General features: G+C 55.1%; 1 protein-coding gene across 1 annotated transcript; it reads left to right on the forward strand.

Annotated features, from left to right (window-relative positions):
- The first annotated feature begins 739 nt into the window (after positions 1-739).
- Positions 740-3,330, forward strand: C1QL2 (complement C1q like 2). Its single transcript, XM_008510962.2, has 2 exons — positions 740-1,930; positions 2,552-3,330. Exons 1-2 carry the CDS (start codon positions 1,247-1,249, stop codon positions 2,729-2,731), a joined length of 864 nt encoding a protein of 287 aa, XP_008509184.2. The 5' UTR covers positions 740-1,246; the 3' UTR covers positions 2,732-3,330.
- Positions 3,331-21,560: the final 18,230 nt, after the last annotated feature.

The raw sequence follows: 21,560 nt of genomic DNA on the forward strand, positions 1-21,560 counted from the left end.
GTGGAAGCCTAGGGCGCCAAGGTTACCACCAAGTGCTGGGTGTCAAGGATCTGCCTATCTAAGTGAACTTCTACAGCCCCATTTTCTGGGTGGAAGAAAGGGGCTGAGACTAACAGACTCGAATTGGGGCTTTGGGCTTTTCAGAGTCATTCCAAGAGTTGGTGGGGTGGTCCTAGGAGCCTATTTAACAGCCTGGAGTCCTCAGGTTAGCTGTGTGAAAGACCTTCCGGACAGAGGTGTATTTCATTCTGAAGAAGCAACGCCGGAGGGCTTTCAGAAAGTCCTTCGCTCCAGGGCCTCGTGGGACTGGGGCTCTCGTCGAATTGCGGGGTGAAAGTCTGGTCCCGCTTGCAGGCAGGAGGATGGATTAGGTGATCCCCAAGGACCTTGCTGGCATCAGGATTCCGGGCGCCTTCGCGGTCATGTGGAGGTGCCAGCGTGCGCCCGGGAGTGCGCGCGTGGGCGTCTGTGCGCGGTGGATGGGAGGCGCGTGAGTGCGGCGGCGAGTGGGTGTGTCCGAGGCGCCAGGGCTCGGGGCTGCGCCCGCTGCACCCACTTGTGGCTCCCAGGCGCCGCCCGAGGAACCGCGCCTCTGCTGCCTCTGCCGAGGACGCCGCTCGATAGGAGGAGGACCGAAGGCTGATGACATGAGGGCGCCGTCTCCCGAGTGATGGCAGCGCGCGCTGCCTCGCCGCCTCCGCCGCTCAGCCCCGGACTCCTTACGTCAGGGTAGCTGGGTCCCCCCTCCGCGCGGGAGCCAGCGAGCAGCGGGAGAGCAGAGCAGAGCGCGCCGCGGAGCCCGGGCGCCCTCACTGCGCGCCGAGCCCCGCCGAGCCCCGCCGAGCGGGGCAGGAGGCAGCGCCGCCGAGCCCGCGCCGGACGCCGGACACGCACCCGGAGCTCCCCGGCAGCCGCCTGGACCGTGGGGCGCCGGGCTTGTCCTGTGCGCCCCCCGCCATGCGCGTCGGGCTCCGTGGCTCTCCCGAGCAGCCCCAGCGCAGTGGGCAGCGGCGCCTGGGCCGGGGCGCTTCTCGCTAAAGTAGTTGGGCGCCCGGAGCCGAGGGTCGCCACGTCGGGGGCGCGGCCGGGACCCGCGGAGTCGGCCCCCGAGCGCGGGGAGCGGGGCCGCCCGCGCCGCCCCACCATTACCTCCCCGGGCGGCAAGGAGGAGCTGGTGGCGGTCGCCTCCCGGCTGTGGCAGCGGCGGCGGCGCGCCTGCCTGGCGGCCGTCGGCGTGCTGCTTGCCATGGCGTTGGGGCTGCTCATCGCCGTGCCGTTGCTGCTGCAGGCGGCGCCCCCCGGCGCAGCGCACTACGAAATGATGGGCACCTGCCGCATGATCTGCGACCCATACAGCGCCGCACCCGGTGGAGGGCCCGCGGGCGCCAAGGCGCCGCCGCCAGGACCCAGCACTGCCGCCCTGGAAGTCATGCAGGACCTGAGCGCCAACCCTCCGCCTCCTTTCATCCAGGGACCCAAGGGCGATCCAGGGCGACCCGGCAAGCCCGGGCCACGGGGGCCTCCTGGAGAGCCGGGCCCGCCTGGACCCAGGGGTCCCCCGGGGGAGAAGGGCGACTCGGGGCGGCCCGGGCTGCCAGGGCTGCAGCTGACCGCGGGCGCTGCAGGCGGTGTCGGGGTGGTGGGTGGCGGAACCGGGGGCGGCGGCGACTCTGAGGGCGAAGTGACCGGCGCGCTGAGCGCCGCCTTCAGCGGTCCCAAGATCGCCTTCTACGTGGGTCTGAAGAGCCCCCACGAAGGCTACGAGGTGCTCAAGTTCGACGACGTGGTCACCAATCTCGGCAATCACTACGACCCCACTACCGGCAAGTTCAGCTGCCAGGTGCGCGGCATCTACTTCTTCACCTATCACATCCTTATGCGCGGCGGCGACGGCACCAGCATGTGGGCGGACCTCTGCAAGAATGGGCAGGTCAGTGACCCCCCGACCCCCACCCCTTCCGGCAAATCCCCGCAGACCTTCGTCCCCACCCCGCGGCCCGAACCGCCTAGGAAACTAGCTTCCTTTCTCCCTACTCGCGAGCGCCGGAGAGATCCCCGGGAGGGAGCGCGCCACAGCGTCCTGTTTCCCAATGCGCCCTGGTCGCGTTTACAGGAATGAAGCGCCAGAGGTGGTGCCCAAGGTCCCAGGGATCCTGCTACCCAAACTTCACTCTCTGGTTACTTGCAAACCCTCCTGCAGCCCCGTGGGCTCCTCGGAAACCTCATTCTTCTATAGCTCCCCCTGTGCGCCCCGGTCGCCCCTTTGCCACCCAGTCTCCTTTCCTCTCAGTCCTGGCCCCTGGTTCCCGCCCTTCCCCTCTGGGTCAGTGTCTATGAAGCCTGCTCTCTCCCTCCTTCCCGGACTTGCCGGCTGCGGAGAGAAGGGGACCGGGAAGGAGTTGGCGAAGTTGGAGAGAGCGTGGAGTTTGGGTGGGAGCGTGGGCCCTGAAGCCGCGGGCAGAAGGCCGGCCAGGGAGCGCGCCATGTGGGGGCCGGGCAGGGGCCCAGGTAGAGGGGCCCTGGCCCACCCGCTGTGGCCGCTTGCCCTTAGGTCCGGGCCAGCGCCATCGCGCAGGACGCTGACCAGAACTACGACTACGCCAGTAACAGCGTGGTGCTGCACCTCGATTCGGGAGACGAGGTGTACGTGAAGTTGGACGGCGGGAAGGCGCATGGAGGCAATAACAACAAGTACAGCACGTTCTCCGGCTTTCTTCTGTACCCGGATTAGGGGCACAGGGAGCGCGAGGTGGGGTGGCTTTAGGCCGCCCTATGCCCCTGGGGGCGCGCTGTTCCCTGGCGAGGACCGCTCTCGCTTCATGACACTTCCTGACATCGTTGGAAAAGACACATCCCTGCTGTCCTCCCTGTTTTGCTCCCAACCTCGGTGTGTCTGCGACTCATCACGCTCCAGGCTGTGCTCCTGGTCCCTGTCCCCAACCCGGGGAGGGAGAGGGGGAGACCAAGTGGCAAGATGAGCGTGAACCTGAACCCCTGCGGCCCCAGTGGCAGTGGCAGCAGCAGCAGCGCAGACTTTGCAAACCTGACTGGACTGGACAGGCGGGGCAGGAGCCTGCCCTCCTCCAGTCCCCCTCCTCCTCTAAGTGCCCTGGGACGAGGGCTCCCCGCCCTGGCCAACCTGGCCCTCGAGGTAGGCCAAAGTGAGCACAAGCTCCCTGGGGCGTCCTTCTTTGTGACCCAAAATACTTGTGCAAATTTCCCTGTCAGCCACAAATCCTCCCGCAGCAGAATCCCAGCAAACGGAAAATTCGCCTCTCCACCACACTCCCAACTCAGACCCACCGCGATGCATTAAATTATGTTTTTAGACTATAGGCTCCGATGTCTCTGTCAGCGTGGCCCCAGGACCCCACCTCCAGATGCTCACCTTGGTGTGATGACCTTAACTGGACCCTAAACAGCCCCATCTATGCCCTACTTGCCAGCCACTGCCTTGTCCCTGCCGCCTGGGGTGGGTGAAAAGACATGGGGAGATGGGGTAGCGGTGTCCTACCCTTTGAGGGAGGAGTCCTCCCCTGGGCTGCAGCCATGAACAGGAGGGGCCCAGAGGAGGGTGCTGAGAGAGGTAGAGGCTGACAGGACGGGACCAGAGGACGGCTGGATCTCTAAGGCTGCCAGCTTTGTGGGTGGAGGTCAAAGGGCAGGAGCTTCTGCAACAGGAAGGGAAAGAGGAGGCATTTCTGCAAAATGGGAGGCATGAACGAGGCACCTGCCAGCAGGTGATCACTGAGATGTTTGCCCAGAGAAGGAAGTGCAGGAAGTCCCCGGGAGAAACACCCCCACTCAGGCACACAGGGTACTCAGCGTGTGTCTGGTACCCACACACCAGCCAGGGCCGCATCTCTCAAAGGGGCTGGTAACCGAGGCCAATCTGTGGGTCCTCCAGCTCCCTGAATGCACCCAGAACTGTGTGGTCGGGGAGGTAGACACTCTCCCTCGGAGAGGGATGCCCGTTTCTGGAGTCTTCCCTTCCCGTTTGCACGGCGGTGTGGGGCACCGGCTCTGAACCCCAAGGTGTTTGCTCGGTCCCCTCTATTCACTTCCACTGGGAGTTCCACACACCCAGGTTAGGAAGGCACCCCACGTGGTTTTGCCTTTTTTTTTTACTTTTTTGTTTTGCTGTTGCATCATTGATTTCCAATAAACAGTAAGTTATCTACAAAATAACCAGTTAGCAACCTGTTACTACCTACTGCGCTCATTTTGACCAGTTGTTTGAAGAGACATGTAGTGTATGTGGAGGCAAACCCAGAGTGTGTCTGTGTGTAAGACTGGAAATACACGCACACAAACCATGTGGATATAATATTGTGGTTGTCATCACTAATCCATGTTGCACACGTGCACACACACACGTCTTCATAGGTCCCTGTCACTGTGGGGGGTGACAGTGTTCATAGCTGTATGTCTGCCCCCAAATAGCATTGTGCTCGACTTTAGCTCCTGGAGGGTGCTGAAAGCTGTGACTCTCATTTAAAAGACAATTGTAGCCCCCGCCTAGAGTCCTATAGCTGTCACTGTTCCTCTGTGTGCTCTTACTTTGTTTGAATAATGTTTTATTGTCATTCACTTGAATATTAGCAGTGACTGCATTTGCTTTGAGTCTAGGTGTAAAGTGCTCAAAGAGACCTAGGGGGAAAATGAATATATATTTACAAGCCACCGTCCCCCCAGTTCTAGACACAAACTGAGTCCCAATTCTCCACCTACCCCACCCTTGCTGATTGTGGAGCCCAAACCCAGCTGAGCCCAGGAACCGGGAAGGGCAGTGTCGGGCCCCATCTACGGTTGCACACGTATCAATTTCTGATGCCTTGTCGATTGTATCATCCAGAAATGCGATTAAAACCAAATGTCTGAGACCCAAATGAAATCTAATTGCTATGGATCTGCAATCCCCAGCAGGCCCCTAATCCTTTTTGACTTATTCCTCCCCTTCCTCCGATGAGATGGAGCTTAGACACAAAGCCCTTGGTTTAAATTTCAAAAATTAAAATTGACATGCAGCGGTGGCTTTCCTGGGAACGGGAGGAATTTCTAAGGAGGTGCTGGAGCCCAGCTTTATCCTCTGCATTAAGAAGCAATTTGTACTTCTAACAAAAGCCCCACCACTCCTCTTTGGTGGAAGGGCAGTAGAAACGCCTTGCCCGGGTCTGGCTGTTCACAATACTTAGACGAATTTGAATCTGAGATTCCTCCATCTGTATTCCCCGGTGCAACCGGGCTTCTTGCAATTCTAATGCCCGGGCTGCCGGGAGGTGCTGCCAGAGGTGTCAGCTGCTAACAGGATGATAGATTGATGAGGCGGCAGGCAGGAGGCAGGGCCGGTGATAGGAGCTTGCCCGCTCAGGAGCGACCTCTCTGCGGCTGCGCACTCTCCATGTCCCAGGCAGGCCCCTCATGACCCACTGAGGTCCATGATCCTACTATGATCTCTCTCGAGGACTCCCTGAGAAAGGGGCAGGGGCGGATCGGGAGACTAGGCCTCCCTACACCACCTTTGTGTGCCATCGGTCTTGGGGTGCATGTGGAATGCAAGAAACCATCTGCCCAGACACTTGTCCTTGTCTCTAGTTGAGTAGAGAATTACTACCAATCATAGTTATAAAGTGTTCTTTTAACTTCCTAATTGCTTTAGGTCCATTTGCTAACTGTGTTCTTAGGTTGGGATTATCATGCTGGCATCTCCCAGTAAATAGGAAAGGCATTCTTGTGCCCATTTGGGAAGTGGGGAATATAGCACAGAGAGGTCCTAGACTGGCCCAAGTCCACCGAGCTTGTCAGAGACTGAGCTGGAACTTGAACTCAGACCTACAGGCCGGGCCCCTGCCTGACTGCACAGATGGGGCACATCCGCCTCCCAGGTCCCCAAGCCTTTGAGAGGAGAGCAAAAGGGTGTGACTCACTTCCTAGCCCTTCCTCTGCTCTAGGGAGCCTCAGCTCCTCCAAACGGCCAGTTCGGAAGAGGCTGGACCAGGGACGCAGGGCTGGTCCTGAGAGAGCACCCCAGACAGAGGCTCCCACTCCTGAGGAACTTAGCTGAGCATCCTGGCATTGGGGTCAGTGTTGATGGCCCAGTGGGACCCTTAGGTCACACGCTCCAAATGCTCCATTCGGACCTGTCTGTCTCCATCAGCATCCCCTCCCCCAATGCCTTCTCCTTGGGGCCCACTGACTGTCTCCTCCTGTACTGGCTCTCATTTCTTCCTCTTGGTGGTGGGAAAGGGGGCACTTTGTAGGTGCAGAGAATTTAGCTGAAGTGAGCATGGCTGTCCATGATTGGCGAGAGGGCACTTTCTTCACTGCCAGAGTCCACATCTATGTTGACTAATTATTTTCAGGACCACCTGAGTGCATGAGATACACACCTGGCCCTGGAAATTAAGATGGAAGTTATGCCTTCTGCTACATTTTCTTGTTATCTGTGTGAGCAGGTGGCTCTCTTGGGCACCCAAGACAAAACATCCAGGCCCCGCTCTGCGTGGAGCTATGATGACACTATGCAGGGGCCACATTGTGGAGACTGGTTGCTCCAAACTTCATTGATCATGCAGTCCTATGGGAGAAACCTTTTTTGAGCACTCACATCCAATATATGTATTTGACTTATCAATGATTTATGTATACTACTGCCAATCCATACTTTAAAAAAATGTCTATCTTTTTGTATTTATATTCATTAAAGGATCTGCACATTCAAATCAGTATCTGTGTTCCAGCTGGAGAACCAAGTTTGGAGACAGGGCTCCTCGGGTGGAACAAAAAGAAACAAGTGTTAATCCATGTACTTCCCTTCAACTTGCCATTTTTCCAGAATCTTAGGCAAGAAAATATGTTCTTTTATGAGTCACAGGTAAGGCTGTGCACTTTCATTCTTTGAGTGCACAGTTTCAATCCATATTTCAGTATTAGTAACGCTTGATTTTCTTTCTATTTTTTAGATTAGAAATTTTAAAAATGTAAGTTTCAATAGGTCTTTCTTTTTTTTTAAAGATTTTATTTTTCTTTTTTCTCCCCAAAGCCCCCGGTACATAGTTGTGTATTTCTAATTGTGGCATGTGGGATGCCACCTCAGAATGGCTTGATGAACCATGCCATGTCCGTGCCCAGGATTCGAACCCGTGAAACCCTGGCCGCCGAAGTGGAATGTGAGAACTTAACCACTCTGCTACGGGGCTGGCCCCTCAATACTTCTTTCTTATACCTGATTTTGAAGCTCTGATGTTGGCGTTGAAACCAACTCATGGAATTGGCTGGGCCGGGCGGGGGACGGGGTCTCCCCAGGGCCCCCAGAACACTGCGGAGGGGAAAGCTGGCAGGTGGAAATGAGGAATTTTGGAGGAATGTTTGGGTCCTGTTACTGCCATGTGCTAATTTCCTTCAGCAAACAGGAGCACTCCCCAAAGAAGCATGGATCAGAGTGGCAACTGCAGTAAACAGCGTGAATGGTGGTTTTTAAAGATAAATTTTGTCATAATAATTTCAAAAATACTCAAAAGTAAATGGAATAGTGCACTGAGCCCCCCACGTGCCATCGCTGAGCTTTGACACTTACCACATCCTGGGCAATCACACAGAGCTACAGGTTTTACTTATTAGGACCTTAGGATATGCCAGGAGTTGGTACCAGGGCACAATTGTTTCTCACAAAAGCCCTGTGTTGTAAGTATTGTTATTAGTCCCATTTTACAGATGAGGAAACTGAGGCTCAGAGAGGTTAAGTGACTTGCTGAAGGTGAGGGCCAGGAGTGACACTAAGGTCTTACCCCAGAGTCCAAACTCTTTTGGGAATATGGGTGGGGCAGGGAGGTGACACCTCAAAGACCAACCACAACGAGGGCGCATTGATGCAAAAGAACCTCCCCGGCAAACACTCTGCAGGTGAAGCCAGCGTCAGAGGCTCTCTGTGGAGGCCGCCCCAGTGTCTGCTCTCTCCTAATATCTGTGTCATCTGTTTGTTTCCAGGACTTCTCACTCTCCCCCTTCTTACTGTTCCCTACACTAGTCATGCTGTTCCCTCTACTTGGAAACCTCTCCTCTGGGTTCGTTCCCATGCCTCCTTCATGGCTCAGCTGGCAGGTCACTTCCAGTAGCCCCTAGCCCTCAGCCTGGGGCTCAAGGGTTTCCTCCTCTCCCCTTCCCTGAAAGTCCAGAGGACCCTGATCTAGAACCTGAACCCAAGCCCCTGCATAATTGGGCCTGGAGCCGTGACTAAGTCTCGGGGCTCTGCTGCATAAATATGCAAACTCCCATTGACGGCCCAGCTCCATCACGGCTTCATTTCAAATTGAAGGCACAGCCCAGTGGCTCAGGGCCTCTCGCCATGCATAGTAAGGACACCCGCTAATCCTGCTAAAGCTCCTGGGGCTGGGGGGAGGGGGCGGCCAGCGTGGCCCATTGGAGAGTGTCCACTGAGGGCATGCAGTCCAGGCCCCTTTCAGACCTGACCCTCCCCGTGAGATCGATATGGACCTTACAAGTCTTCAGAAGGCTAGTTTCTTCTTTCTCTCCCCAGCTCCAGGATGCACACCAGGCACATCCAGACCCTGTTCAAGGCCACAGAGTCCGATGGGAGAAGTCTGCTGACCTCGAGCCTTTGAAAACCAGCTCCGCCATGTGTTCCATTCAAAATCTGCTTAATGGGGTATCCACTGTGCACATAGCACGTGGCAGGGGACCTGGTCGCTATCCTCCTTCAGTCTGGCTAATGACGGGAGTAATAATTATCAGTGATAACAGCCATAGTACTCCTTTTCCTTGATGAGTACTTACTACGAGGCACACATGGCTCATGTTGATGCAGGGAAGGCCAGCCGAAGAGTCGACAGAAAGATTTCTTGGACTCTCAAGGTCTGGCAGTGGTGCTCTTTTATTTAGAGAATAGTACGGAATAGCATGGGGACAGGACCCATGGGCAGTCAGAGCTCCTGCTGCTGCCCTGAGTTGAGGGTTAGGGCTAAATTTATAAGGCATGGGTACGTGACTTATTTGTACTGGAAAAAGAAAAGATGATGTAAAAAGTCATTAGATGATTTCAGTGCAGATGGGGTCTGGTTATTGTGCGGTCGTATAACTTTAGATACGAATCTGGCCATATAGATCGGCATGTAGGTGAGGATGCCCAGGGTTCTCTCCCTGGGGCAGCCCTAATTCATACCATAAAAATCCACCGGGTCATATAGATTGGCATGTAGGCCAGGTCACCTTGGGCTTCTCTACCTGGGGCAGCTTTAATCCACATCAACGTGACCTCATTTAAAACTCTCTGTGGCCCTACAAGATGGGTATTATTCTTTCCATCTCACAGCCGAGGGCACTGGGACTTGAGAAGGTAACTGACGTGTGCTCCAGGCCCACGGCTAAGAAGTGGCAGAGCCCGAGTTCAAGCCCAGCTCTGTGTGGGCACAAAGCCCCTCCTCTGCACAGCAGAGATGCTGAGGGGTGTGGGGAGACCATACGCGCATGGGGAGGGGCTGCCTGGATGGCTGCTCTGGGTACAAGGGATCTCCATCTGGAAGCAAGAGGGCCCAGGAGGGCTGGAGTGATCAGGAGGGCTTCCCGGAGGTGGTGACCCCTGAGTCAGGGTTTGCCATATAAGTTACAGTCATCATCCTTAGGGGACTTGCAATGAGGCTGAGCAGAAAAAACACACGATGAAAATCTGCTGGCTATTGATTTCTTCTCCAAAGACTTATTGAGTGCTTACCCTACCTACACTGAGCTCTGTGCTGGGTCCTGGGGTATGAAATGTCTTGAGATGTGTCCCAGGCCTGCAGACCCTCTCCATGGAGGAGAGGAGCCAGACAAGGGCCGGGGGCAAGAGCAGGGAGGAGATGGCACCAAGGAGGGAGTCATTGAGCTCTGGGTGAGGGTGGGGAGGGGGCGGGCAGGAGAGGAGAAACAAGGAGCCGTGGAGCCTTCCATCTCCTGGAAGACCACATCTAGGGAGGACCGGCAAGAGTTTGAGATGCGATTCTAGGGGGCAAGGACCAGCATGGCCAAAGCCGGGGAGGCACAGCTTGCCTCTAGGAGGGGTCTCCTGGAGCCTTTCTATCCGTGTGTATGTGTGGTGTGTGTGTGTGTGTAGTGTATGTGTGTAGTGTGTTTGTGTAGGTTTATTGTGGCCGGGATGCTTGTGTGTGGGATGGGGCGCATGTGTATGCGGGTGCTTGTACATGTTGGGGTTGACAGTGTCCACTGTCATGGTGTTGCATCTGGCCCAGCATGTCCTATTACTCGGGCCATTCTTACCCCACGCAGGAAAGATGGAAGGGTTTTATGCCATTGGCTTATTCCTCTCCGTGCCAATACACGTAATAAACTTTGTGGCTGACTCTCTTTGAATGTGCTTGGAGTTTGTTCTGGGAGTGGGTCAGAGGTGGGATGGGGTCCAGGCTGAGGGCTGGATGATGGGCGAGTCAGGGGCTGGGGAGGAGCAACGTCTCAGGGCAGGGGCGTGGGTGTTAGGAGGGTCCCTGAGCTGCCTAAAGGAACCAAAATCATGATGTCCTGGAAACACAGATGCAGCCACTGGTCATGCAGCATTTTCCTGTATTTTATTTTACTTGATGGATACTTTCTAAAGCACATTGGCAGCTCTTTTCTCTCTCGTTTGTAGTGACACTCCAGTCCCCACGCTCAGCAGCACAGTGAGATTGCAGAGAGCTCCTTTCCATTTGACTTCTGTAATGACCCTGGTTTCTGGGTGAGTCAACTGTTCCTCTCCATTTACCAGTAGAGGAAACTTAAGTTAAGATAAATGAAGGGAACGGTCTGAGGCCACAGAGCTGGTTAACAGTCATGCTGAGAATGGCCTCCTAGTCAGTTCAGTCGATTCTAAGGGCTTTTGTTGGCTCAAAGTGAGGGGTCTGAATGTGTAAACGTGATGGGAGCGGGAGCAAGCAGATAGATCCCCACCCCTATTCTAGGCTATATAGAGCAGACCGCTTTCCTACATGTACTCCAGCCCTCCCATAACCTCCTGGATATACCAACTAGAGCATCCATCCATCCATCTGCCTTCTACCCATCCATCCATCCATCCAGTCATCCATTCATCCATCTGTCCATCCATCCATCCATCCATCCACACATTCATCCATTTATCCAACATCCATACATTCAGTGCACACCTGTGTGCTAGGCCCTGGGTAAGGTGCCGAGAAGTGAGACAATCCCTACCCAAAAGAACTCTCTGATCAGTGACAGAGCTTCCAGAAGCCTCCATTCACCCCTTCCTCACTTTCTCCAAACAGCTCCTTACTGAGAGAAATGGGGGTAGGACTCTCACCGAGCTCTCCCATCAGTGATTGGCCCAGAGGGAGCATGACAACCTCTGATGGGTCCACTCCCAAGTGACTGGCATCAGAGGACAAGAAGTTCCCCAGTGGTGAGAGTGAAATCGTGAGGCAAAGCTCAAGGTCTCTGCTACCAATGAATGAGGCAGCCAGGGAGCGGGCTTCTCACCTAAGGCACAGCCCAGGTGCTTCCTGCCACTTCTGCAGACCCTGAAAGTCTGGGGCACAGCTCGCCTCTTGCCTTGAGTTTGGTTGTGCCGTATGCCACGTGTGGGGTTTGTCTGAACCCTTGCTTGGCCCCTGGCTGCAGGCTGCTCAGCTGGCCACCCTTGCTGAGGGGTTGCAGGGGGTACCTTGCATGGGCACCCCAATTTCTGGAGGGCACTTCCTGGGTCCTGTGCTTGGTCAGCGTCAGTGTCGAGAGGTCTGGCTGCAGAGGGAGAAACTTCTGTGTCTGTGTCTTACTCTTCTTCTGCTAAGTTCCTAGTCAGAGGGGAGGGCTTCTCGTGGGACTAAGGAAGGAGCAAGCCCGCTGCCCGGCCTGGTGCTCACGAGGCTGGGGACAGGAAGAGGCCGTCTTGCCGCTGAGCTCCGGGACCTGAGCACCGTGAGAGCTTGCCTCGAAGATGTGTGTTTTGGGCAGCTGCCTAGCTAGTTCCCACTCCCCACCGCCAGCTGCCGCCTTTCACACCACTGCACTGACACGGTTGCCAAGTTAGGGATCCCGTGGCTCCAGCCGTCAAACAGCAAGTAATTGTTTCCACCGTGCGAGAAGCCGTCAGTCCCGGGTGTTGGCGGCAGCGGCGGAGGGCCAGAGGCCCGGGCAGGGTTTTCCTAACTGCCTCTCCACTATTCCCATCCCAGGAGGACGGGGCAAAGGAAAGCCCAGCACCATTCACGCCCGCTTCACCTGCGGCTCCTTGTGTGGTTGACCTCCCATGTTCCGCCGTGCTTAGAGGGAACCTCCAGGTCCCAAAGTGTGTGGACCGGCCCATCGTGAGCCGGCCGCCTCCGCCCGCTTCTCCCTCCGCCTAGCTCCACAGCCGAAGGGAGCTTCTTGTCCTCCCCCGACCCCCCACGGAGGCTCCTTCTGACGCCCACGCAGGGCCAGGACTAGGGTGAGGTGCACAATTTAAGGGGTGCCGAAAAACTCAGTTACCAGGATAAATAATTTTAATGCAATATTTAAACCATCAAAATCAATGTAATCCATGATAAACAAAATATCAAAATTTTAAATAAAGATACCATCAGTTCAGGAAATTGAGCATATCTTTTTCCTTCAGGGTGGATTCTTGATTCTTATTTTATCCCAGACGGACACCAGGTTGTGGGAGGAGAGGGAAAAAAGAGGGAGAATGGAGCACAGAGAATTCAGGAAAAGAGTGACTGGCTATAGTAATCTTAATAAGAGTAACGTTCCTGTTACTGTCCATCCGTTGTTTATTGCCACGTACTCAGTGCCAGGTACCGTGCTGCAAGCTTGACTTTTGTGACCTCGTTTTTCCCTTCAGAGGTAGGTGTGACTATGTTTGCTTCATGGACTTGGAACCTGAGAAACAGAAAGGTACAGTAGCTCTCCCAGAGTCACACAGCTGGGTGGCGTGGAGCTGGAACTGAAACCCAGGTCTGACTTCAAGGCCTGTCCTCCTCCAAGATGTCACGTGACGCCCGCGAGGGATGCTTCTGTCTGTGTCTTTCTCCCTGTCCCAACAAGGATGACGACTGTATCAACAGGTAAAATTTACTAGGCTCTGCTATGTGCCAGGGTCTCTTCTCAGCGCTTTAAATATGTTGTCTCATTTAATCCTCCCAACCACCATTATCTTCGTTTTACATATGAGGAAACTGAGGCACAGGAAGGTTAGTAACTCGCCCAAGTTCCCAGAGATAGTAAGTGGCAGAGCTGCCCCAGGCTGATACCCCAGTTGACATCCTGCCTGGCTGGGGAGAGGATGCTTCAGGTGCTTATCTGGACCGGGACTGTCCCCACCCACGTGCAGGGGGTAGGGAAGACATTGCCAATCCCACCAGCCCTGGCCCAGGCCCCAGCCTCATGAGTTCCCGGGCCGGTACCCAGGCCAGGGCCTTTCCCACCCTCTCTTGGACGGGCGCCTGTCACCGTGGCCCTGCTGCCATCGGTGCCGTGCTCAGCAGAAGCTGTCATCCTCGTGGAAACCTGCCAGGGGGACAATGAAGGCATTCAGGGGCTGTTATTTATTTATTTCTCAATAAAGAAACTTCATGAATAGATGGATATTTATTCACCTAATTCACTTTTGCAAATGCAGTGTCCTTCAAAGGATGATTTGTTTGCTGAGCGGGGCTGAGGCGGAAGGTTAAAAATAGCTCCCGGCAGTACCGTATTTCTCAGTAAATCAGTGTTGATAATTTAATAATAAAATTAGTCTTCCATCAGGTACCAGATAACGCTCCTCCTACATGCAAATCGAATTCAGCTTCCCACCCAACGTGAGCCATTTGCGAGGCTACTAATTCAGCAGCCTCTGTTTTGGGGCACTAAATTTAGAGGCTTTCCTTTGTGGGTCAATAGGAGAGCCTCGAAAATGCCTGTCTCACTGGTGTGGTCATTCGCAGCGTTCGCCACGTTCAGAATGCAGACGGCCAGCTGGCCTCCAACTTCAGAGCCCCCGCATGCAGCCTGGTGGAAAAGACCCCCACTGCACACCTGTCCACTGGTGAGATCACTCTACATCGCTTCCAGTTTGGGGGCAGAGGGACTCTCTCCTTCAAGGTACATTTCATTTCCTCTCCAGAAAAATTTCATGGCCACCTACTGGGTACCTAGTCCTGCAGTAGGTGCTGGGACAGCAGAGATGGCCTAGATGCTGTCTGCAAAGACTCATACGTGGTCTGGTGGAGGGACAGGACAGACACATCAAGGGGCGTCATGGTAGAAGGACAATGAGAGGGCCATGAAGAAGACCCAGGGGAGCACAGCAGAAGGAAAGGCTAATGTCGCCTGTGAAGGAAAGAGCACATGATCCAGGAAGGCCTGCCCTCGAAAGAGACAACTATACTGTGTTTTGTGGGATGAATAGGAGTTCTCCAGACTATTGGGTCAGAGTTGGTGGCACCAGAGAGGACATTCCAGGCGAAGGAAATGGTATATAGAAAGGTGTGGATGCATGGGACAGGGTACTGTCTAGAGAAATTAAAATTGGTTCTTTGTAGCCAAAGACTAGCAAGAGGGACGCTGGAGAGCTCAGTGGGGGCCACAGGGCCTGTGTGACGTGAGAGAGAGCTGAGGTGTCTGTCGGAGGGCCTGAGGAACCAGGGGGCGTGGTGGGGGGGACGACAGACGTCTATTTTGAAAGATCTTTCAGGACACAATGTGGAGGGAGGGTGGGTGGAGGAGGGCCCGATGATTCCCTCCCCCTCTAAGGCCTGAGCACCTCATTTTCTAAAGGGCAAGTGGGGCGCTCTGTGAATGACGCAGGAGCAAACTGAAACTAGAGGAAGAGCCGCCCCAGGAAGAGCTGAGAGGGCAAGGAGATCTCCCTGTCTGAGCCCTCAGGGTGGGAGCGTCAGGCCCTACCCACCTGGGGTGAGAGAGTCAACACGCTCCCCTACTGGTCTGACGGGTGCAGTCTACACTCCATTCCCACACGGATCACGTAACCTGATCCAGACCTCAACCCGCTGAGATTGACAGGGTGGACTGTATGACTCCCATTTTACGGAAGAGGGAACCGAGGCTCAGAGAGGCGACGTGACCTGCCCGAGGTCACTCAGCTAAGAAACGTCCGAACTGGAACTTCAGATCAAGTTCTCTTAATTCCTAGTCCAGGCTCTTTTAGGGCATAATTCTCATTTCCATGAGTTGGACACACACGATGATTTTCTTTTCTTATACACAGGAAATGGGAGATAGAGGATTAGAGTGGCTTGCTCAAGATCATGTAGATCTGAGGCCCAAATTTAGATTCCCTTCTCCTGAGGCCCCATTCATTCATTCATTCATTCATTCATTGTGTTACTACTGTCATCGGCTCGGCCCCCCGGGGCCTCCTGTCCTCATTCACTGTTCCTGGGCACACCGGCCTCCTTGACGTTTTGTAACCAGCCACGCACCCTCCTGCTCGCTCGTGGCCCTTGCTCTTGCTGCCCCTCTCTCTGGAGGGCTTTTCCCAGGGTATCATCCCAGCTCCTTCTCTTGCCTCATTCAGGTCTCCCTGAAATGGCACCTCCTCAGAGAGGCCTTCCCGGACCTCCCCACCTGCCACAGCACATCCCATCACTCTGTCCCCCTCTCCGGCTTCAGTTTCTGTCTGGCACTTGCTCCGACACTGCTGTTTCTTCGTCCATCTCCCCAGCTGGAAAGTCAGACCCAGGAGGGCAGAGACTTGGCTTCTGTAGTTTATTTCCTGTCTTGTTGCAAGGAGGCGCCTGATAAATGTTTGTTGAGTGAATGCATGTTGCAAGTGAATGCTGCCCCCAAATGCAAGGTACTGTCCTAGGATCCGAGATGAGCTCTCCCCATAGGAGCTGGTTCACGATGTGCTAGGGAGACAGGCCTGTAGGCCCTCACCGTGTGCCAGTGTGACAAAGGCAGTGTCGATGTGCACGTCCTCACAGGCCGTGAACAGCCTGGAGCTCTTTTCACTGCAACACCAGTTGGGGGTGAAGGAAGGAAGTGTGCAGAGAACTGGGGCCACAGCTGGCTGACTTGCACTAGCTCAGATGTCTTTTAGAATGAATGCAAGTCCTGAACAAACGTAGAGGACAGTCAGATTGCACCTAAAATTAGGCCCAGAAAATCACCTTAGTTACAAACACTCACTTAGTTACAAACACTGCCTTTGTTTATGTCTCCCGCTCTGGGTCTCAGTTTACCGAGCAACGAAGTGAACAGAAACGTCCTGGTTTTGCTGAGCTCATGAAGCCTGACTTTCTGTCACTCCTTCCAGGGGAATCAGTCTGGAATTCCCGTTCCTTCCTTTTTCCTGTATCTTTATCATCCACTGAGTGTTCAGCTCTAAGCTGGAACGGGAGATGCTGGAAACCTCGCCCTCATCCCTCCCCCATTCCCCCAGAGAGGCTGGGGCCTCGGGCATGAGGCCCCCTTCTGGCCCCAGAGAGCCACAGTGGAGGGACCAGGGAGCCAGCCAGGAGCAGGCAGGTCTGCAGCCTTGAGAGCTGGCTCCTGCAGATGTAGTTAGAAGACGAGTACATTTTATTCTAGAATAAAAGGGCTTTTAAGAAAAATACAGAAATGCTTAGGGGAAAGTTAAGGGGGAAAAAAGGAAGGCAGTGGAATGTTTACACTCCATCAATGCCTGGGAAGAGCCGATGTCAATGACGCACTCATCTGGGTATTGGGCTGGTGAGGGTGGCAGCGGGAGGCCAGGCTCCCCACTCTGCACCCCCCATCCCCTCCCCCATCCCCTGAGGAGCTAGAAACCTCTGCTCCCAGCCTCCTGCCAGCTCCACTCAGCTGTTCAACCACCACCTCAATCTCAGCAAGTTCAAAACAAACTCCCGGATCCCCCACCCAGAGCTGTTAACCAGCTGGTAGACACCAGGAGGGCCATGTTCCTGGGTTAAAATATTTACATATTTTATTTAAATACTTCCACATTGGCTAATGAATAGCCACCGCCCTGGGCCACCCCAGCTGCCCTGGCCTCTCCCCTGGGGACACCGGGACCTCCCCATGCTGCAGCAACTAAAGGGCTAACCGGCAGCGTGGTTGGGGTCTTTGAGGAGCCCGCTCAGCTCCAGGTCTCTCGTGGCCGGTCAGTGCCAATGCTCATGGGTTTCTGAGTATGTTGAATATTCCCCTACTCCCAGCCTCTCATACGTTCACAGCTCACTCTTCCTCTCCATGCGCGCAAAGCGTGTGCCATCGACACAGGTGCCCAAGGGAACATCTCCGGGGCAGTTCATGGAGGTCTCCCAACTCCCACACAAGGCAGCTCCAGGGTCCTGCATCAGCTCCAAGACTCCATGAGGGCTGCACTGTGCTTGCCTGTTCCCTGCCGGATCCTCAGCCTGAAGCCTGGCACTCGATCGGCTCTGACAAACGGCACACTGTGGTTGGCTGAATGAGGCCCCCAAAGATGTCCGCATCTTAATCTCAGGAAATTCAGACACTGTGAATGTTACTTTATACGGAAAGAGAGACTTTGTAGACGTGATCAAGTTAAGAACCTTGAGATGGGGAGGTTATCCTGGATCATCCGGTTCTGCTCAACGTAACCTCGTGTCCTTAAAAGAGGGAGGCAGGGGGAGCTTTGACACAAAAGAGGAGGCTGCGTGATCTCGGAGGCAGAGATTTGAATGATGCGGCCGCAAGCTAAGGGATGCAGGCGGCCACCAGGCCTGGGAGAGGCAGGGGACAGAGTCTTGCCTGGAGTCTTCAGAAGGAATCAGCCCTGCTAACACCTTGATTTTGGATCCTGCCCTGTGGGACTCAGTCCACATGTCTGGCCTCCAGAACTGGAAGAGAATGAGTTTCTGCTGTTCTAAGCCACCAATTTTGTGGTAATTTGTTACAGCAGCCATAAGACATTGGTCTTGACTCAACTCATCTTGACAAGACACCCAACTCATCTTGACCTCTGGCAAGTCTGGTAGATTACAACACTGTGGCGAAGAAAACCGCTCAAGACTGTGGCCCACAACCTCTCTGAGACGCAAAACCACTCCTGTTCGGTCCACCCCTCACTGCCCTATCAGCTTCCTCAAGGGCTCCCTGTTACCTTGGCAGCCCCAGGGGTGTCAGCCAGCACACGGGTCCTCGTGACCTGCCCCTGCTGGCCCCTTCTCTGCTGGTCATTCTCTCCCCTGTTCCCACACTCCAGGTGTCAGTCAAGCCAAACCACCGACATTTTCATTTTCCCCAAGTCTCACGCCCGGCAGTCTGACTCCTCAGAGCTTTTGTTCCAAATCAGTCACTGTTGCCTGGAAAGCCCCATCCTCTTCACTTGGTCACTTTCCACGTGTCCTTCAAGCTGGCCCAGGAGTCTCCTCCTCCAGGAAGCCTCCCCTGCTAGCCCCGGGGCCGGGTTCTGTTTATACTCCCACAGGGCCTGGCGTTGCCCGGCCCGATCGCTCTGGCCAACATAGTCTGTGTCTCCCACTCCCTGGGAGGGGAGCCCCCAATGTTGAAGAGTGAGGACACGATGCTCCGCACCCACCTTGCTGGCGACAGGCCGGGCTTTTGCTGGCTTCCATCCAGGGCCACAGGGCAGGTACGGATACCTGAGGTCTGTCACATGCTGCGGGCAGACCCACCATGGGGGAGGGAGAGGCCCAGTCCCCCAGCTCCTCTTTCCATCCCTTCCAGGTGTTTATATTTTAGTTACAAATTAGATAGAACCCATTTTTCATCTTGCCTTTTTCTTCCATAATCCCATGGGGATTTTTTTTCATAAGTATCAGACATTCTGTAGATAATATACATAAGCAAGTAAGGGACAAAGATGTTCTTTTTATTTTTCTTTACTAGAAAGTAGCTTGCATGATTTTTTTTTCTGGCTCATAAAAGTCCCACATGTTCAATGGAGAAAACTCAGACACTGTGCAAACGACATTGCTTTGGGGGATGCAGGGGGCGCGGCCATGCTGACTTCTTTCTCCCTCCCAGCCAGCCCCCCAGGGGCCCCCGTTCCCCTCTCCCGTGCCCCCCAGTGCCAGCACTGCAGCCTGGAGCCTTCCTCCCCAGTGTCCTCAGTCTGTGGTCTCCTTGCAGACTCCTCATACCCTCTTTCTCTCCATCCCCACAGCCGTTGCCATCTACCTCTCTCACACAGATGTCTACGGTGGCTCCCACCTTCCTTCTTCTCTAGTTTCCCCCCAGCCCTCATTTGTGTGGCCACTGCACTGGGACCTCATCTTGACGTTGCCCCCTCTTTCCTCACGTGGTTGCCCATCACCCACCTCCCCAAGGCCTATCTGTGGGCCTGTCTCACACCAGCCCCTACTCACCCTTCTCTGACTGCACTGGGTTTCCCTGGTCTCTGTGATGGGCCCACCTGGGCTCTGCTGCCTGTGACCTTGACTTCCCTGTGGTGCCTTTGGGTTTAAGAACGATATTCAGGGCCAGCCCTGGTGTCTTAATGGTTAAGTTTGGCACACTTCTCTTTGACAGCCTGGGTTTTGTTCCCGGGTGTGGACCTACACCACTCGTCTGTCAGTGGCCATGCTCTGGTGGCGGTTCGTATAAGAGCATCTTGAGGGGAAGATTGGCAGCAGATGTTAGCTCAGGGCAAATCTTCCTCAAGGAAAAAAAAAAAAAGAAACAACATTCACCCTACTTCTGGCCCTGCAGGAGGCCCTTCTATGACTGGGAAGCAGGGGAGGGATGAGGTCGAGGGGTTAGGAAATGGCTGGGGAGGGAGGAGGGCCCAGGATGTGGGGCAGGCCTGCGTCGGAGAAGAGGGAAGGCCCCCAGTCTCAGGATGATTTGCACAGTGAGGGAGCCTGGGCAGGTCCGGAGCTGACCCTGCAGGCCAGAAGCCGAGGGCCCAGGAGAGGAGAATGCATGCCCTGCCAGGTTGCCAGGGGCCCACGGAGGAGGTGATGCTCTCACTGTCTCTCCAGGGGCTCCGGTGGGCGGGAGATGTCCCAGAGAGCAGACCAAGGATGGCGGTGTTCTTGGAATGCATCTGCCTGAAACCAGCCGAATGCTCCTCCTCAGCCAGCTTGGCTTGTCCAGTCCTGTCCTAGCCTGGGTCTGCCGCTGAGTCACCAATACTGAGCACCTGCTGTATGCCCAAGCCTGTGCTGGGCCTATGGGCTGCGTACCAGAGGCAGAGAAAAGAACTCGTGTTATCTGAGCACTTGGCACGTACCAGGCCTGGTGCTAAGTGCTTTACGTGGATTATGTCATTTAATGCCCATGACAATCCTATGAGGCCAGGAACTGTTTTCTCATTTTACAGGGAAAAAGCTAAGAAGGGCAGAGCGGGAGTTCAAATGCATGTCTTTCTTTCTCCGACTCCACAGAAAGGCTGAAGTCCCCGGGCCTGATGGAGGTGACAGCAGACCAAGGAGGCAGGCCCTGGGTGCTCCTGTAGTGAAGTCCCTCCAGGGCTGTATCTGTCACCCTTGAGGTGCTGCCAGTTCAGGGAGAAGAGCTGACTGCGAGGAACTGACACCTGGCTGCCTCAAAGATGTTGATGTTTCCGGCTAGGATTACAGAGAAGCTTCTCTGGGTGGAGGGTGTTGGGAGGGGGGTGCTGTGGGATACAGGGAAGGGCCCAGGGTTAGGAGCGCAGTTGTCAGGAGGCCGGGTGCTGTCACTAACTCCGTGGGGCTTGGGGAAGGGACTGGAGAGGCGGGGGCTCTGGGCCAGGCCACGGGTGGGAGGTCTCTGGCTGTGGAACAGCTGCTGGGGGTGGGGTGGGGGTGGGGGGCAGCCCTGCCCCGTAACCTCTGTAAAATGAGGGTTGAACCAGGTCAGCTGGAAAGTCCCGCCTCTCTCTGGCTGCCGTGGTCCTGGGATTCTGGGCCAGCAGCGTCACAGAGCAAAGCTGGGAGCTCCTCAATGGCAGGGCCACACCTGTCCAGTTCACACTGCCTCCTCAGGGCCTGGCATCTCCCAGTAGGTGCTCATGGAGAGAATGAATGACTGAAGGGAGTGAATGAATGAATGAGTGCCCCCTACAGGCTGGAGCTTCCACCATCTGGACAGAAAGTGGCAGGGGTGGGAAAAGCCATCGGTCACAGGTGGGACCTTTGCACCACTGCCCAGAGGACCAAGGCCAATGCCAACACGTGGGGGGACAGAAAATGGGGAGGGCCTGTTCCAGCTCTGTCTTAATCCTGTAAATCCAGGCAAGGAGATTTTAATTACTTAGCTTTAAGCGGTTTCACTTTTCAATTAAAGTCATCAAGTAAACATTTAGAAATTAGTGCCTGTGTTAGGCATCAGCAGCACAAGTGGAGCCCCCTCAAGATGCTGAACTAGCCAGGGGAGGAGCGTGGCTGCATGTGAGCTTCACCCAGCCTGTCACCCTATCCATGGGCTGCCACAGGACAGGATCTGGGAGCTTCGGGGGCGGGTGTGCCCCAAAGCATCTGGCTCCTATGACTCACTTTTCTAGCAACAGAATCACCCAGGCTCAGATGGGGAGCGGTGTCAGCCCAAACCACGGCCAGGGACCAGGAATCATGGAGCCCGTGCAGGCTGCGCACACAGAGGGTGCTGAGCTGGCACTGGTTGATCTGGTCTGCGGTGGAGGGAGCAGCAGGACTCCGGCCCCAGGGGAGGGC

The sequence above is a fragment of the Equus przewalskii genome, chromosome 17 (assembly GCF_037783145.1).
Source record: "Equus przewalskii isolate Varuska chromosome 17, EquPr2, whole genome shotgun sequence".
NCBI classification, from domain to species: Eukaryota; Metazoa; Chordata; class Mammalia; order Perissodactyla; family Equidae; genus Equus; species Equus przewalskii.

Bases quoted from the DNA above. Each gene is read 5' to 3' on its own strand.
- C1QL2 (XM_008510962.2), top strand. From the start codon at position 1,247: ATGGCGTTGGGGCTGCTCATCGCCGTGCCGTTGCTGCTGCAGGCGGCG. The intron at 1,931-2,551 runs GTCAGTGACCCC...GCTTGCCCTTAG, and splicing joins ACCTCTGCAAGAATGGGCAG to GTCCGGGCCAGCGCCATCGC.